This window comes from Tenrec ecaudatus, chromosome 13, assembly GCF_050624435.1.
Source record: "Tenrec ecaudatus isolate mTenEca1 chromosome 13, mTenEca1.hap1, whole genome shotgun sequence".
Taxonomy (NCBI): Eukaryota; Metazoa; Chordata; class Mammalia; order Afrosoricida; family Tenrecidae; genus Tenrec; species Tenrec ecaudatus.
The window spans coordinates 77,714,952-77,734,545 of NC_134542.1; the positions used below are offsets into that span (position 1 = coordinate 77,714,952).

General features: G+C 39.9%; 1 protein-coding gene across 2 annotated transcripts in view; it reads right to left on the bottom strand.

The window, feature by feature from the left end:
• Positions 1-19,304, bottom strand: part of SLC4A10 (solute carrier family 4 member 10) — a 241,254-nt gene extending 221,950 nt beyond the window's left edge. For both annotated transcript variants that reach the window (XM_075528845.1, XM_075528844.1), the window contains exon 1: positions 19,224-19,304. In XM_075528845.1, the coding sequence (XP_075384960.1) occupies positions 19,224-19,304 (81 nt within the window). The remainder of the gene's footprint in view (positions 1-19,223) is intronic.
• Between the last annotated feature and the right edge of the window lie 290 nt (positions 19,305-19,594).

A 19,594-nucleotide genomic window follows, 5' to 3' on the forward strand; every position in this document is an offset into this window, starting at 1 on the left:
TAATTATAAACTGATATAAGGCCAAAGAATAAAAGAACTTTTAATAGTTGAACTGTGGTTAAAAGAGGAGCCTTCAATCAGTTATCAAGCATCAAAGAAGAAAAATCATCTCATTGTAAGCTCACCTTCCCAGTACAATTGCTGAAGACCAATGGGTATATAAGCAAATGTGGTGAAAAAAGCTGATGGTGCCCAGCTATCAAAAGATACAGCGTCTGCGGTTTTAAAAACTTGAAGGTAACAAGCAGTCTTTTACCTCAGAAGCAATAAAACCCACATGGAAGAAGCACACTAGCCTGTGTGATCACAAGTTGTCGAAGAATCAGTTATGAGTCATCAACTGGACATCCCCTTACAGAAGAGTCGCAGGGAAGAAATGAGCCAGTCAGGTTGCCGTATTGCAATAATGAAACATGCAACTTTTCTCTAGTTCCTAAATGCTTCCTCCCCCCACTCTCCCTCACTTTCATGAGCCCAATTCTACATTACAAATTGGGCTAGACCAGAGCATGTACACTGGTACAGATAGGAACTGAAAACACAGGGAATCCACAACAGATGATCCCTTCAGGACCAGGGCTGAGAGTGGCAATACCGGGAGGGTGGAGGGAAGGGGGTGTGGAAAGGGCAAACCAATTACAAGGATCTACATATAACCTCCTCCCTAGAGGGTGGACAACAGAAAAGTGGGTGAAGGAAAACATTGGCCAGTATAAGATGTGACAAAATAAAAATAACATAAATTATCAAGGGTTCATGAGAGAGTGGGGAGTGGGGAGAGAGGGGGAAAATGAGAAGCTGATACCAAGGTACCAAGGGCTCAAGTAGAAAGCAAACGTTTTGATAATGATGATGACAACAAATGTACAAGTGTGCTTGACACAATGGATGTATGTACGGATTGTGATAAGAGTTGTATGAGCCCCCAATAAAATGATTTTTTAAAAAGAGGAGCCTTCAATCATTTGTAGGAAAATGACACTAAATAATAATAGTATTTTCCCACTAACTTTTTGAAGCCCCCTCATATATCAAAATATACATGAGAATATGTCTATTTTCTTACATAATAGTAACTTGTAAAATAAATCATTAAAGTTTATTTCATATGTATTCCCCCTATACCTATTAATTTTGAAAGGAAGAAGATGAAGAAAAAAGAGAGACACATGACTACAAATTCTCCAGAAATATTACATGCCTATGACATAGTCATTCATGTGATTGGCATGAAGCCAAATCCAATTAGCTTTCACTGTCCTAACAAGAAGCTGTAGAGAAATAAGACATTCTAAGGCAAAAATCCAATATTTGGATATGAAATTATGTCTTATAGACATATATTTAGTGTTGCTTCCAAGACTCTTAACCCTAGCTTAATTTTACATGCACTCAGGTTTTGACTTTGTCACAGAGCTGTGTTTTAGAATGACTTCAATTTTCTAATTTAAAAAAAGTATGCTCGGCATCACAGAAATTCAAAACTGCTTACAGGTCTGTATCATAGTTCCTGATATTTAACCCAAAGGATCAAAACTTAAGAGAAAATAATATAAGTCAAGAGGTCAGTGAAGTGAGCAGGCTTTAAAACGCTAGCGTACCTTCCTTAGACTTTCGCGATATGGAAAATTTTGTAGTTAGCTTGAGAGTTTTATGAAAAGAGTCCATCTCTGTCTGTAATTTATAGATTTATGTCATTTGTAAGAAAAAAGTGAAATAACCTTTAAAATTCAATAATTCCTTCATCAAGAGTGTGTTCATATTAGGGTTTATCTCCGATGTATTATGTCATTGGAGGTCACCCTCTTGAATTTGTGTTACATGGTTTTTCTGTTTTTCAGTATTTGAAACCCAGGATTGATGTATCTTCTATAGAGACAGCAAGTACAATAAGGGCTTCTCTGGAGCACAGTGAGGGGGGGGGGGTGTCAGTAAAAGCGAGATGATGTCAAGGAATCCAAGAAGGAAAAGATTGTTTGGAAACTGATTGAGGTAGCAATTGTACAATGCTGCTGGATGTGATTGAATTATGGAATCATACATGCATTCATTTCCAAATTTTAAAAAAATCATAAAAGAAAAAAGTTGACATACATATTACTAATATTAATAATAACCATATCAATGTTGGGTGTTTTTCCAATCCATCTCACTAAATTCTAACATTATCTCTACTTTAAAAGTAGAGGGGTGGGATCAGAGAAGGTAAGTATTCTATTTTATTTTAAATCTACTTTTTGATATTTCTATCCCTTAGCTGTTTTGTATTTCTCATAGTAAAAACAATAATTAAAAATAGCAGAAAGGCTATCAAATTACCAGAAACATTGTTAGGATTTTACATAAATTTCTTTAAAAGTTCTCACCAAGGTAAATGTTGTGAATCTTAAAGGGGATAAGAAACTTTCCCAAGGCACTCGGCACCCACAAGGTTGGCCATCTTACAAGAAATAATAGAAGGAGTTCTTTGGACAGAGAACCAACAACAGCAGAGAACAACTTGAGATGAATAAACAGGACAATGCCCCCCTAAAGTCAACCCGAATGCAGATGTCTCCAACGTAAAACAAACCGACAAGACTCAAAATCGGGAACCCCTGATCTGAATTTGTAATGAAGACAGTTTCAAAGTAAAAAGAGGAAATAGTATCATTAGAGAACTTCTAAACGGAGAAGTCAAGCAAGTTTCAGGAGTTTGGTTAAGACAATGAACAATAAGAGGGAAGTTAATGAAATATAGTGGCGCTAGAAGAAACACTGAGAGGAACGGAAGATGAAAAGCAATAGGGTAAACGGTGTTATATACACGGTCATACAATATTGGCGATCTACAAATAGATGGACCCGCAGGCTGAACTGGTGTAAAAAGGGAAAGTATCTATGTTATGGGCTACAAAAAACATGGAATTTTTCTCCCATAAGTTGTATATTCACATTTTTTAAAATAAAATAACCTTATCACCTTCAAAGCGCTCTCCATTACACTTAATACATTTGTCAAATCTGTGATTCCATTCTTGGAAACATTTTTCAAATTCATGTGTTGGATGGCTGACACCTCCCTTGTTTTTGCTGCACCTCTTCTATGTCATCAAATCACTGTCCTTTCATGTCTCTCTCCTTTCGTGGAAACAAAAAGAGGTCACACAGAGTGAGGTCAGATGAGTAAGGGGTGTGGGGCAAGAGAGGCATGGTGCTTTTTGCCAAAAGCTGGTGCAATGAGATGGCTGCGTGAGCAGGTGCGCTGCTGTGGTGGCAAAACGGGTCCTCCAACTGCCACAAATCAGGCCTTTTTTGTCACACACTGTTACACATCTTCTCAGAATCTCCAAACAGAAAACTGGATTAACAGTCTGACTTGGTGGAACGACCTCCAGATGCCCTACAAGTTGACATTCCCATCCATGTGAGAGGTTGGCGGATGTCTAGAAGGTGGTTTGTCATCGATTAACATTTCACCTTTTTTGAAACCAGAAAACACCACTCGAATGCTTGAGTTTTTCCCATAATGCTGTCCTTGTGAGCTGTGTTCAACATCAAAACAGTTTTTCTGTGGCATTTTCCCAGAGCAGGACACAAAATTTCATGACAACATGCTGTTCTCTTAAATCGGACATCACAAGAAAATGAGGTTCAAGCGAAACTGCTTGTACAGAAAAATTCACTGTGACCCTAGAGAACCTTCCCAGGGGATGGCCCTGGGTTCTTTAACTCACAGCGCGTTGTTCTATGCTTGCCCTGCAGGAAAAGTGTGGACTGCAAAAGCTCTGTTCTCCCCAGTGCAATGCCGGGGTTGTTTTTTGGTGTTTTTTTGTAACACACACCAACACACACACACACATAGAGAATATTTGTACATGGCTCCTTCCCTTTGCTTCAATTATATCCATATAGATGGAAGTTTTTTGAAAACTTCTTAGCCATCATTAAACACCTTGAGGGGATGAGTCCCTAGGCCTAGGGGCTCAGGACCACAGTCTTGAGGGACACCAAGACAAATTGGCACGGTAGTCTACACAATGCCCATCTTAGTTTGGTCAGGGATGACGGGGCCTTAAGTATCTGTAAAAGGCCATTAAGTGCAAGTATCGGCCTCTTTCTGTCTGGAGGAAAAAGAGGGATAAAAACCGAATATACATCAAACCAATTAGTCCAATGATCTAATGGACCACATAAACATCAATTGCCATGACCCTGATGGTCCTGGATGGAGTGGGAGAAAAGTGGAACACTCAAACCCAGCTGGTGGGGCTGGAAGGCCAGACGGCACTTCTGTAAAAAGTTGGAAATAAAAATATCATATGATCCAGCGCCTACCATCAGTTGCATATCCTGGGGACATAAGGAAATGGGCCACAACACTAATAGATATATGCATATTCATATTCATCAACGCATTTTCCACAATAGCATAAAAAGGGAAACAACCTAAATGCTCATCAAGGTAAGAATGGAGAAATACCCTATGGTAAATACACACTATGCAATACTTTGCAACATTAAAGAATAATGATTAATATGCAGAGCGCCTCACAATATGGATGAACCTGAAGGACATTGTGTTAAGGGAAATAAATCAACCACAGATAACAAATATTGTTTGGGACCATTATTATTAAGAGTCAAGAAAAACAATTTACACAAAAGGAAGCATTCTCTTGTGGTTATCAAGGGCAGGGGTGGTGGGGAAGGTGGAATTACCAACTAGAGGGTAACCACATATTAACTTCGTCGAAAGGGAAGGCAATATACAATAATAGCAAAGTTAATAAAAACTTATGAAATCAAAGATACTGGGAGGAGTACAAGGGTCAAAGGCAACAAATGTGAATGGTATTATATATGCAATCCTGCAATAACAATAATGTATGAGTGGATGCATAGATACAAAATCTAAATAGGTGTAAGAAAGAAAATGGTGATTTTATATATATACATATCTATATGTTTGAAAGATTATTTATCTACATATGTATTTACCTAGTTGCAAATAAAACCATAAATTGCAAATAAAACCATAAATACAGCAGAACCTACAGGGGAAAAAGTTATGGACATTTTTTAGACATAACCAAACACCTTAAAAGACTAAGTTACTGAGTGATTTAGTTAGTTTATTGTGCCAACCTGGCCAATAAACACATGTGGGGTTAATTGAAGGGCAGCGGGATAAATAGCTCAGTAAGCCTCGCCTTTCGAGTTCTCGGGTCTCTTGCTTTCTGATGGTCGGACCAGGGTGCAGCTGCCTTCGCCAGTTCCCTGTTTCAGCTGGCAAGGCTCACTTCCTGCAAGACTTCCCTGAGGAGAAGCCACATGGACCTACCCTGCTACAGCCCTGGGTGCTGGAGCACCGGATGGAGACCCCTGCCAGCACTAAAAAATGTTTACACGTTCACTGATTCAGCTTTCCTTCTACAGTCAGCGTCATTGCGTCGGTTTTTTGAGATTGAGAAGGACTTTGTGGATTGGTGTTGGACGTATGGGTTACTGTTGGACTTGTGGGTTTGGGAAGTACTGGGTTAGGATGTTTTCTTGATGTGCACTTACCCTTTATATATTAAAAAAAACTCTCTCTTATACATGAGTTTCTGTGGATTTGTTTCTCTAATGTACCCAGACTAACACAGGGGCTCAGGACCATACTCCCAGCAGACACCAAGGTCGATCAGAATAACAGCTTCTACAAATATGCTGTCCTCCTTCCTCCTTTGGTGAGTAGGGGTATTAAAGGCTCCTGAGCAACATCTACATATGATACACATCATCTTGTATGATACTATTGGTCTAGTCTTGCCTAAAGGAAAGGAGAATAAAGAAAAGCAAAGATATAAGGAAGCAATTACTCCAAAGGACTAATGGACCATGTGAGACCAACTGCCATGCCCCTGAGGCCAGCAAAACCGCATGGTGCCCGTCTATCACTTCTGACTGCACAGAGAGGAGCTGTAACAGAAAGTCCCTGACGAGTGGAAAAATATATATATATATAGGGGAAAAAATCAAAATCATTTAAAAATCCAGTTTTACTTCTCTGATAAAGACTGGTGGAACCTCTAAGACTACAGATAACTCTTAGACACTCTTCAAGCCTGCAACTGAGCTCATCTTTGTGAGTCGGCTTTAAGTCAAACAATAAACAGGCCTATACGGTAAACAGTAATACCAGGGAGGTATGCAGTCCCTAAAAGCATCAACCATGTGGTACTAAATGGGCTGTGTTTTCCCAGGGATAAAGCTCAGAAAGCAGGTCTGGGTAGGAAAGAAGGACAATGGGAAGCAGAAAGTGCCGAGTGCTGCTTACATGAAAGGATTGCCAATAAGATCACAAATCAAATGGATAAATTGTCCACTGCACCATCAGCTTGTTTTGTAAACTCTCATTCAAGTATCAATAAAAAGTTGTTGTTTTTAAGATCTATTGCTCTTGTTTGTACTCTACAATATTCTTTGGTGTAGTCAGCAGGACTTGAAGAACATTACCTTGAGTATTTCCTGGAAATCATGACCTTGGCTGTGCTGAGTCCCTTGTGCTCAAACCAGCTCCTGAAATCTCAGGGACTACTTAAGGTAAGCACTCTCAAATCTTGGGTATCCTCTGTGTGGCAAAGATGACTCTTTGAGAGATACATGGTCTATCTTTTCATTGTATTTTTGGATTCTGCTCACTTTCCAAGTAGCATTATGTATTCATTGTCAAATTAAGGCTGGCAAGCCTATTGGACAGCCTGATTATTGAACTCTTTTTCCCAGTACACTGTAACATTTTGGCATGCTTAAGGTTTTAAATGCTTGCAAGTTTCTTAGAAAAATAGGGATTGCCTTCTTCAAGATTCACTTAGGGACTTCTACTGTGTACATAATTAGACATTACAGGCCCAAATCAGTCTTGTACATTGTCCACTGATATACCTTTACTAAGGAGAATGTAAAAGATCAAAGCCATTTTAGAGATCATTTCATCTAAAAATGTTGAATTTTCTAAGTAGTGCATTAGAACAGAAAGTGTCCTAAATTAAGAAGTATTTAAGAGATGAAAAGAAAGCTGAACAGTTTCACTGCAGAACAATCCACTGTCATTTAACAGATTCTAATGATGGTGACTCTATAGTATAGAGAAAATAGGGCTCCTTTAAGTTATCAAGACTAAATCTTTACAGCAGCAGTAAACCTCAACTTTCTCCCATGTAGTGGCCGGTGGGTTTCAACTGCTGATCTTGCTGTCCAATATTTAATCTACTATGCCATTAGGGCTCCTTCACTACAGGCCACAGTATACAAAATAATACAATCAACTAGGTGCTACAATATCTATGACCTGCTCTCCTCTGCTCCTTTAAATCAGAGGGTACTTTCTAATTAGAAAAACTATATGTTTAAATCAAGAGACTAAGTATATAGCTGGTAAGATGAACTCCGTTCAAAAGAACGCTCAATCCATCTCGTGTACTATTGTATACGCCTGTGGCATGGGTCATCAAGTGCTCATATGCAAGTTCAACTTGAAGCTGAAGAAAATTATTAAAACAAACCCATGAAAGCCGAAGCATGACCTTGAGCATATCCCACCTGAATTTCAAAAACAGCTCACTAACAGTGTTGACTCACTGGATACTAATAACCAGAGACTCGATGAGCTGTGGGCTGACATTAAGGACAGAGCGCATGAAGAATCAAAGGGTCGTTAAAGACACAGGGAAGACAAAGGATCAATCTGGAATCAGCGGGGACTGACCCTCGCCCTTGAGCTGAAAGCAAATGAAAGAAATCATGAAACAAAAAGAGCTGAACAGAAAATTGCAAGGGGCAGCTCAAGAAGATAGTGTATTATAATGATCTGCCCTGTTCAGTAGTTAGAAAGACACACTCAGGAAGAATACACTCAGTGTATCTCCCTCTGAAAGAAGTGGAGGGAAAAAAAATCAATCCTTGAGCTGAAATATTGAAGAAATCCATTGGCAAAATATTAACAATGCAGAAAACATCAAGATGGAAGAAATAGAGTGTCACTGTACTGAAAAAGAAGCCAACATGCAATCGTTTCAAGAGGTAGCATATACTCAAGGACCAGTGGTTTTGATGGAAGAGATCCAAGCTGCCTCCGAAGACTTTAGTGAAGAACAAGGTTCCAGAAAGTGGTAGGATGCCAATTAAAATGTGTCCCCAAGTTGATGAAACACTAGAGGCATGTATGATCGCTCACCTATGATAAGCAACGTGGAAGACAGCTTCCTAAGTGGCTGCAAGAGTGCCGTGGTAGCAGCGGTTTCCATTCCCAAGACAACTGACCCAAAGATGCCGAAATTATCAAACAATAGCATTAATCTCTTATGCCAGTCAAGTTCTCCCAGTGAGATTTCAAAAGCAGCTGGAGTACTACCTTGACAGGGAACTTCAAGAAACTCAAACCGAATTCAGAAGAGAGCTTGGAATGGGAATACTGTTGGTGTCAGAGGCCTCTTGGCTGAAAGCAGAGTGCCAGGAAGAGGTTTGCTTGTGCTTTACTGACTGTGCAAGAGCATTTGATTGTGTGGGTCATGCCAAGCCACAGCTAACAGTGAAAATAATGGAAGGCACAGAGCGCCTCCTGGTGCTTACGCAGCAAGAGGCCGTCATGTGAAATAACCAGGGGACTAGGGACCATATGAAAAACTCAGCTTCAGGCTAGGAGAAAGGCGAATATGCAGATGACACAGTCCTGCTTGTTGAAACCGAGGGCTACACAAACCTTCACCAGCCTTCGGTATGGATTGTAACTCCATTCCAATTTAAAGGAATTTCAAGGAAAAAAATGAAATTTAAAGAAAATGAAAATCCTCACTACAGGATCAGTGGACAACTTGAAGAAGACACTTAACTTGTCAAGGATCTCATTTCGCTTAGGTCACAGTAAATGCTCATGGAAGCAGCAGTCAAGAAATTAAATTTATTGCATTGGATAACTCTGCTGCACAAGACGAGTTTAAAGTATTGAAGACAAAGATGTCACTGTGAGGAGTGGGTTGTCCCTGAGCTTAGCCAAGGTATTTCCAATCCCTTTATGTGCATAAGAAATCTGGACAATAAGAATGGTGGAAGAAGGACTGATGTTGTTTGCATTATATCATTGGTGAAGAATATTCAAAGTACCACAGACTGCCAGAAGCACAAACAAATCCACCTTGGAAAAAAACACAGCTAGAATGCTCTTTAGAAGGGATGGTGGTGAGACTTTGTCTGGAAAAAAGAGGCCCAGTGAAAATGAGGAAGGTCCTAAGTGAGATGGATTGACACAGTGGCTGCATCAATGGTCTAAAGCACAGCTGTGGTGAGGATGGAGCAAGACTGAGCCATGTTTCCTTTTGTGTGCACAGGGCCATTATGAATCAGAGCTGGCGCAGTGACACCTGGCCACCATGAAGCATATGGTCAAATCAGGAAAAGTACCAAATTTTCCTTGAATTAATATTTATATGTAAGGTTTGCCTGATACTGGACAACAAGCACTCAAATTCAAGCTCATTATCAAACTCATTGCCAGCGAGTCAATTGGACCTGGTGGTGACCCTTTAAGGCAGAGACGAACTGGCCCTGTGGGTTTATAAGACTGAAAGTCTGTATGGGAGTAGAGTGCCTCATCTATGTCCAGAGGAGAACAAAAGCAGCTGGTGACCTTACGGTTGGCAGAAAAACAAGTAACCCCTATGCCACCAGCAGTCCTCGGGCATATAATAGTATGTCATAATTTTCTTATCCAAATTGTTAACTCGGTTACATTTATGTTTTCTTTGAAACATGGCATTATCAAAGTCAATGGTTTTAACTGGAGAACTCATTTACCCATAGAGTTATCATTAATATCACACAGAAGTACAGTTATGCTGAAGATAATTTTAAATGATTGCAGCATTACAGAATAGGGACTGCAAGGCAAAGAGAAATGCAGATTATTTTCACTCCTTTAAAGACTGAAAATCTACCTCACTGGGTGTGCAATTGTCCCCGAGGTTGAGATACAGTTGTCGAAGATGGCTCTCAGGTCATCATAATAGGAAAGAGAAGCTGTTTTGAGGAGAAAATGGTAACTTTAATTTTGAATGTAAGAAGCTTGAGATGTTTTTCAGACAAATGAATCAAGATGTCTACAGAATGCCATGTCTAGGAGACAGAACAGAGCTGTGCTTTAGATTTGAAGTCATCCCCATATAAAGTTGCATTTCCAAATTGTGACTTCCATAACGTTTGCCTAGAAATATCTTTTAAAATATGAAGGGAGGTGCTCTATCTTCAGAGGCTTTATTTAGTAATTCTAAGACACACGTGGGCCTATATGTTATGAAAAATCTGGTACCAAGTCACAATGTAGGTGCAGTGATGGGTAATTTAAGGAGCACGTCGGTGCTTTTTAAACAGCAGCCGGCAGCCCACTCCTGGAGAGTAAAGAGAAATGATCAGAGAGATGATGAGCTAATACCCACTGTGGCTCACTGAACACCGAGGTAAGAACAATGCTAGTATTTCTAGGGGAAGGGAAAACCACAACAGACATGGTACACGTCATACCCCTTCCAAGACGTTTTCCACGGTAATTTCCATTTATATGGATGTGTCATTGACATTTCAACTTAAACACTTCCATCAAATCGTTACAACTACAGAGCTGGGTAAAACCACCCATGAGTTTCCAAGGTTGTGCACTGTATAGGAGTAGAAAACCTCATTTTTCCCTCAAGGAGCAGCCAGTGGTTTTTATAAAAGCAGTCATTACAAGTAAGAGCTTTAGAGAGAGGCTTCCATGTTTGAACACCATTCTGTCTTATTCTTTGCTGCCAAGTTTGATTTTACACAAGTACTGCACATACCTATTGTGTAGCATGTCTTATAAACCTGTGTGAAATGTGTATCTACGTATATACATATGTGTGCATTCTATGTATATACCACCTATGTTATGTGTGTTGGAGATCCGGTGACTCCTGTTATTAAGAGCTTAGCTGCTGACAAACAGGTCAAGGGCTGCAGGTCACCAGCGGCTCCCCTGGAGAAAGATATGGCAGGCTGCTTCTGTAAGCGTTACAGCCTTGACGACCCTACAGGGAAGTTCAACTCGTCCCTTGATGGCTGATTCCTGCTCTATTCCTAGATTCGTATTTTTGAAAGGCACCGGGTGAGAACTAGATCATTTTTCTCTAAATGTCTTTGAGTAAGAAGACAAACATTTGTAAGGGTTTTTTGTTTTTCTTTAACAGTTTATTGGCATACGATTCACGTGCCATGCAATTAAAATAGTTCAATCATACCAAGAAGAGTTGTACAATCCTCACCACAATCAATTCCAGAACGTTTTCTTCTGTCTTCCACTCATTGTTATTATCTCCTCACTTTCCCCCAACCTCCCTTGCCATGCCCCCAAGAAACCATTAATCCTGCTACTGTCTCTAACGATTCGCCCATTGTGGGTTTCATATACAGCACACACCAAACAACTAACAATAACAAAGTAAAATAGAGAAAACGCTCAATCAAAAAGAAAGCAGGAAATATTAAAAACAACAAATTTACAATAGCCAAAAGGGAGATCAAATGATAAGGTGTTTCATTTTAACCTAATTTTGCCTGCATTGATTCACTTTCGAATGCATTCCACCACACAGCAAAGCTTTTACATCCCTAGTCTATGATCAGAGGGAATTTACTGGAGTAAATATTGCTATAGAAGATCAAACGGATAAACCTGATTTGAATGGTTACAGCTGTGTCTTCTGATCCACCCTGTGATGCACCTTAGACTTGATCTGGTTTTCAACATGTGCTGAATTTTTTTGGTTTTTGTCTGTTCATATCGGGGTTTATCTCAGATATGTTATGTCTTTAGGAGTCAACCTCCTGAATTTGTGTTATATGCTTTCAGTACAAGAAACCCAGGATTGATGAACTTATAGGGACAGCAAATAGAATCAGGGTTTGGGGGATTTGAGGGAGTACCGAGGGGGGCTAAGGAGGTAAAAGGGCGATGGTGTCAAGGAATCCAGGAAGGAAAAGATTGTTTGGAAACTGATTAAGGTAGCAATTGTACAACCTTGCTTGATGTGGTTAAACTATGGAACAACATGTGGGTTAACTCCCAATGCGGGAAATACATGTGGAATAAGCCTTCAGTGAGGGAAATAAAAGTTCTAAAGTGACTCAAGAGCCAGTGTCCTCGAGGTTTCTCACAGCAAAGGGTCCTTGATTCTAAAACAAGTGCTGATAATACATGGAATTTCTATAACGTATCAACAGGTATGGCACTTTGCCAGGCCATGTCTGGTCACAGTGATTTATAATACGCTAATGAGAACTTCTAGAACATAGGCTTTCAAATAATTGCAGACATTTACAGGAAAAAGCAGGCTGTCCTCAGTCACATGGGTCTTCTAGTGCTCTGAAATTAGAGTCAGAAGTGTATCTGCGTCTGCTTCAATTTCACATTCCCCCGTGGAGCTCCATGAGCTCTGCTTCTGACATACTCGATAGGGATGATGTCCTATTTGAGAGCACTAGGTTTCTCTCTCTGTCTCTCTCTCTCTCTCTCTCTCTCTCTCTCTCTCTCTCTCTCTCTCTCTCTCTCTCTCTCTCTTTCTCTCTCTCTCTCTCTTTCCTATGCACACATGACATCTTCCTGGATTTGATGCCAAAAGTCACCTCCCAGCTGTCATATCGAAAGGAAATCTGTGCTTGGATGGTACCCAATTTGTCCACTAATTCCAAGCAATACCAAAATGGCTCTCTTCTAGTGCACAGGGGAAAAGACTTAAAGGTGATGCTAAAAAGATTAGCAATGGCCACTTACTTTATCATTTCTAAACGACCAAAAGCAAGCTAAATTAACCATGTAACTTCATATGCTTAGAAACAGCCATTTCCCTTTCCCATTTTCTCTAAGGTCAAGTCCTTTTTATCCAAAATTTCACCACAGGGACAGGAGTATTCGTTGCATTAGACTGATCCCACTAGCTTGTCCTCTGTCTATGAAATGTCAAAAGCAAAAGCAGATTACCAGCAAATAAAGCACATTTACATCAAGGGACAGGCAGGAGGTCTCTTAGGATCTGAAATCTGGGACGTCCAGTGGCTGTGGAGAGGCTGAAAAATGTCCTCACATGCAACTTCACTAGAGAATTTTATTAAAATCCTTCCTTTTGTTTCTACCCCCTACTCTGTCTGCTAACTACTAAATCTACTCAGGAATTTAATTTTCATTTCCAAAGTCTCAAGAGGGTTAGAGCTTTCAAAATGACTTCAAGATATGACATTGCTCTTTTGTTTGTTGTTTTAATTTTCCACAGGAATAAGTAGAAATATTCCAGTTCAGGCATCATAATCTAGCATGTAAGACTTTATCTGGATCCCACAACCCTTTCCGGGCATAGTCGGAATTACTCGATGAGACTGTTTCTCACCCTACATTTATTCCTGTTGTTTCCTCCACCTGAAATGGCCTGTCCTCATCTGGCAGTCTGCAGGCTCTACTTCAGGTGTGACCTTTTCCATCTTTCCCATTGTGCCTGCCCTCAACTCTCCCACTTCAGCTTGACGTATTCTCTCCATGAAGCTTCAACAAAACAATTGTACTTCTTTCACCTCTTTTTACAATCTGTTCTGCATACTTACATTGAGTGTTGATGACTCGCTAGTTGCAATCTTCTGAAGGCAAAACCCTACAGTGGTCTTCTTCTCATTGTCCGGTACTCTTAGGAGCACATTGTAGGTACACATATAGTTCTAATGAATTGCATTACCCTGAAGGTCAATTGCTCCTGTGCCAATATGAGTAGAAAAGCTTCAGGTTGCGAAAATGGCTCAAAAGGAGAGAAAAATGTGTGCATAAGCAAATGCAGTGAAGAAAGCTGATGGTGCCTGGCTACCAAAAGAAATAGCGTCTGGGGTCTTAAAGGCTTGAAGATAAACAAGTGGCCATCTAGCTGAGAAGCATCAAAGCCCACATGGAAGAAGCAAATGAGCCTGTCTGACCACAAGGTGCAGAAGGGACCAGTTATCAGACATCAAAGAGCTAAAAACCTTATCAGTGGGTGCCCACCTCCCTGATACGATCAATGAAGCCAAGCATGTGCATAAGCAAATGTGATGAAGAAAGCAGATGTGCCCAGTTATCAAAAGATATAGCGTCTGGGGTCTTAAAGGCTCCAAGATAAACAAGTGGCCATATAGCTCAGAAGCAACAAAGCCCACATGGAAGAAACACACCAGCCGGTGTGACCATGAGCTATCGAAGGGATTAGGTATCACGCATCAAGGAACAAAAAATCATATCATTGAAAATGTGGGTGAGTGCAGAGTGGAGACTCAAAGCCCAATGGTAGCCAACCGGACACCCCTTGCTGAGGGGTTGTGGGGAGGAGATGAACCAGGCAGGGTTCAGGGTAGCAACGATGAAACATATAACTTTCCTCTAGTTCTTAAATACTTCCTCTCCCCCCTCCCCCCACTCTCATGATCCCAATTCTACCTTGAAAATCTGGCTAGACCAGAGGATGTACATTGGTACAGATAGCAACTGGAAACACAGAGAATCCAGTATAGATGACTCCTCCAGAACCAGTGATGAGAGTGGCGATGCCTGGAGGGTAAAGAGAATGTGAGGTAGAAAGGGGGGACTGATTACAGGAATCTACATATAGCCTCCTCCCTGGGGGAGGGACAGCAGAGAAGAGGGTAGGGGGAGACATCAGACAGTGTAATATATGACAAAATAATAATAATATATGAATGATGAAGGGTTCATGTGGTAGGGGGCATTGGGGAGGGAGGGGGAAAATTAGCAGCAGATATTAAGGGCTCAAGTAGAAGGCAAATGTTTTGAGAATGATGATGGCAACAAATGTACATATGTTCTTGACACAATGGATGGATGTATGGATTGTGATAAGAATTGTACGAACCCCCAATAAAATGATTTTTTAAAAAAAAAGAAGAGAACTGGGACTCGGCCTCATGACAGAAGGCTGCACTTCAGCATTTACATTTCATCCAAATCTCAAATAACTCATTTTCACCTAGGAATTTATTGACTGCTAAGGAGATAGGCTTTTTACCATTTTAATCACCAAGAATTCAACATATCATATCCTACCAAATAGGAACTTGAATTATTCTAGTCATCTATCAAGTATTGCTTGGTAACCTATTTAGTATTAGTCTTTCATTTAGAGTTGAATTACTCAATAAAAATGCAATTCATTTTTAAAAAGTCATTAGTGAAAAATAAATTTGTTTAACTTTCAGTGAAATATATTTGGTCCTGGGCATTGTGATAAAAAAACTAAATAAGTAAGAATATTCCATCTAAACTATGTAATTTGTATCTATTATTTTCTTCAAACCTTGATTCCTTGCCCTTTACGTTTAATCATCAAACATAATGAGCAAAAGCTTCACACAGTTGTAAAGCCTGTGCAGGTTCTGAGAAGCTTTCCAGCATGGAGGCAATAGCTTGTATAATACAGGAAGGGTGTGTGTCAGGAAGCTAAGGACCTATCCGCAGAGCAGAAACAAAAGTTTGAATCAGCCACATTTGCAGACGCAAAAGAAAAACAAGCCTTTCAATACAAAATGTTCTCATCAAGCTTCAATTCCTATTGTCAAAAATTTTAGAATTTAATTCGAAGGTAATATGGTTTTCTTCATTTGCATTTTTATCACCTACTTTATTTCTATGTACTAAATCTATGCTTTGGCTGAATCTCTTATTTTGATATAAGAGAAATGAGAAAGAGGTGCAAGACTAAACTGCATGACTGCCCTTCCTATAAATTCTGGGTATCATTGCCATCCCAGCTCTGAGAGCGTGTACGATAATGTCTGCCGATAAACACAGTGCTTTCTAGATGCTGCTGCTGTTGTTCAGCACCATCGAGTCGGTTCTGACTCACAGCGACCCGCTGCACAACAGACAGCAGCAGCGCATGGCCCTGGGTTCGGTGCCGGAGTGCGTTGCTGCGGTCACAGTGCGCGGCCTTCTCAGCAAGGGCCTTCCTCGTCTTTACTTCCCCTCCACTGTCCTGGTCTCTCCTGACAATCCGAAGCATATAAGACATTCTGCACCTATATGCTAGGTGCACCCATGTGCTATATGCTAAGTGCTCTTATAAATGTTTTATAAGAGCTTACAACTCTTTAAGGTAGATAGAGTTGTGATCCTATGAGAACAAGGAAAATGAAAGCTAAGTAATTTTCCCACGATCATATAGCTAGTAAATAGCACAGCGAAGATTTGAACTCAATCAATATGGCTCCAGAGTTCGTACACCTAATGACCATACTGTAAATCTCTTAGGTCAGCCGAACCAGAAGTAAATCAGAAGAAACCACCTTTGCATGACTCTAATCAGCTACCAGGCACTTTGGAGGATCTTTGGGGGAGTATCCCCCAGGTTGGGATTCTGAGGAAGCAGGGCTTGGCGTCCACTCTACCCATCCCCCGGTAGCTTTCCGCCTCTACACTGAAGTGAAAATGGGGGTTAGAGTGGTCTGACGCTCCAGCGCCTGCTAGCTAAGGTTCTTTCCATGATCACTGCTCCGAGCCCTCCCCCCTTTTATTTTCCAGTGCTTGAGGTGAACCCTATTTCTGTCATTGTGTTCAAAGGGCTCTCCAAAATGACCTCGTTAGCATCAGACAATCACACACTTGCTACCCTTGATTTCCAAAATGTCATTTATGTGGTCCAACTGCCCTCCCCCAACCCTGGCTTCTCCAGCTTGCTGTGAGTGGGAGTGCCCTGGACTGCAGCCAACAGAGCTGTGTGGTCCCTAGTCTGTCCTCTGATAGTGGACAGACTCTCCTCCACTCTCAAAATAAACTCACGTATCTGCTTATGAAATATGCAAAGCTATATTACGGATTCATAATTTATAATACCTTGGCACAGCACATTGGGCATTCTAAAAGAATGTAATGCAATTGTAATAAAATTCTGAAATTTTATAATATCGCTTGCTATGACCTCATCCTAGGCTGGAACATCAGTTAAACTGCTTGTAGCATACCACCTTGGGAAGTCCATTCCAACGTGAGCATCCCTCATTGTGTACATTTGATCAGAAGCTTAAGAGCATGAAATATCCTTTTCTGTACTCTTCACAATACCATTTGCAGTCTCTTGTAAATGGTCACCTTTCATGTAATTTTTATTTAATGGCAGAATAACTCAAGTCCTTTCTTAAGGATGGCTTCATCTTTAGGAACATCTATGATACATACCGGGTTACATGTTAGTTTCATTATGCATCACAAGCCCAGGTCAATGGGTTTGTGATACATAATGGAATACTGATATAAAATAATACAGACAGAGGCAAACATTGAAAAAAAACATGACCAACCATTATGGCCAGTTTCGCTATCCAAAAGGCCACGACCACCTCACAACACAAGAAGTGCTTACATCCATTTACTTGTCTGCTACATTCCAAACCACCTTCACCTTTTTAATGCAGTGTATTTTGACATGGCAACAAATGAGAATTTCTCTCCAATTTGTAGAAGAAATGACAATGCCCAGATCTGGTCTGTTTTTTTCACCTTACAAAAATTCTTACGATGTCTTCGTTTGGGGGTACTGAAAAGTTAATCAATAATCCTTATGGTTTATTTTTTTCTTTGGAAAAAGCTATGAATACAGTCAACAACAAAAAAATCTAACAAAATGCTGTGAAACCAATACCTAGAAGAATCCCAAAGCAATGCCAAGAAACAGAATGTACTCATAGTGACTAATACATGCAAGTACTGGAAATAAATTCTAACAGATTAAATAGGTTTTGTAGCAACTGAGAGGTATATTCAATCCATTCCAGAACTAATCAAGCTTAAGAATATGGCAATCTTCCTTCCTAATAAGAACATAAGCTGCCTAAATAGCCTGAATAGCATATAAATTATAGTCAATATCCGTAGGTGGAAGTCTTTCAGCATGATTTTAATTAAAAAGGAGAGCTGCCTTCTTAACTGAACCAATTCACTGTTGCAGACTTCTACTCCAGCTTTTTGTTAGGCATATTAATTTTTAATACCATATCATTTCACCCTGATGAGGTATTAAATCCTAATCATACTATGAAATCCTAAAGAACAAACTATCTTTCTGTTAAGAAAGGCTGAAACACTTCAGCTCATTTAATATAAAGTATCTGACAAGTTGTCCAAAAATAAGGTAGAAATACATGGAACATGAAAAATAAAATGTATTTCCTTCAAAACAAGAATGTCAAACACAGATAGTTTCCAACCAAACTATTACTTCTGAAGAGATGCTACATCAACAAAGTTAGAAGTCTCACAATTTGATGGGTAAAAATGCTTTAAAATAAGGAGCAGAGTTTCAGGAGAAAATGGTGATCGGCATTTAAAACCTTTGCTGAGCTGATTCCTTACTCTGTGTATTGAGCATGTTTAACAGAGGCAAGTCTTTTCCGTTTGAACATGAAAGTAAACAAATGTTGGATCTCTCCGGGTCAAGCATCTAACACAGCTTAAGTAGCATACATTCTCTTTGTGCAAAACAGATTTATAGTCTGCATTCATTATAAGCAATGCCTCAGCAAATATCTACATTTAAAGCCCAAAGCATCAGTACTTCAACATATCTGAGGAAGCACTGGCAGCAGTGTCTTTCAAAACAATTCAGGTACTGCGAATATATATTTCAGCAAATTAGCTTATATCCCAGATGCTAGTAAACATTCTACTTTAAAAACTTTCATGGCTATTTTATTGTAGACTACAAAGGAGGCAGCACCTATATCCATGCAAAAGAAATTGCATACCAAAAAAAAAAGGGTTGTAATATGTCACTGTCTATATAGAAACAGCTAGTTAGGTTATATCCTTATCAGTGTGATCATTGTGTTCTATTTTTATCATTCTGAATAAGAGATGCAGTTTGTGTTTACTGAGGCTTAAGCCAGAAAAATCTGTAGTGCCCCAAACCTTCCTTTTAATTATATACAAATGATTTCTTTCCTTACTCTCCACTTCGCCAAAAACAAAGCCACACATACACACACACACACACACAGATTTCCAAAATTCATATTGTTTGACTAGTGCTCATTATTTGTTCACATTACTTGTTCAAATATACTAAGGAAAATCTGATAATAAACAATTGCACTGATTAACATATTCTAACTAAAAAACAGCAATAACCCTGATTCTCATAATACCATCATAATTCATGAGGTCATACCTGATGACTGAGAGATTGGAAAGGCTCCCAGACTCCAGACTGCATGGCCACTTTCTTTCCAGAAACCCCCAAAGATTGCATGTCCTGTTTTAAAGGAGATAAACACAGCCACCTCTCTCTCTCAGCATCTTCAGGACTAGTGAAGAAAACATCAAACAGCAGATCTGTCCATCAACATCTCTTTAAGCCATCATCAAGATGTCAGATCACGTCTATTGTTTATCGTTTCCCCCGTGCAGTTTCAAAGCCCCCATATGATGGGAGGCTGGCACAGTTGTATTTGCTGATGCAGCCGATGCCGTCTGAAAACAGTCAGCTTACAGCTTGGAGCAATTCTGCATCATCCAGACAGTAGGTTCCCCACTTCTGCT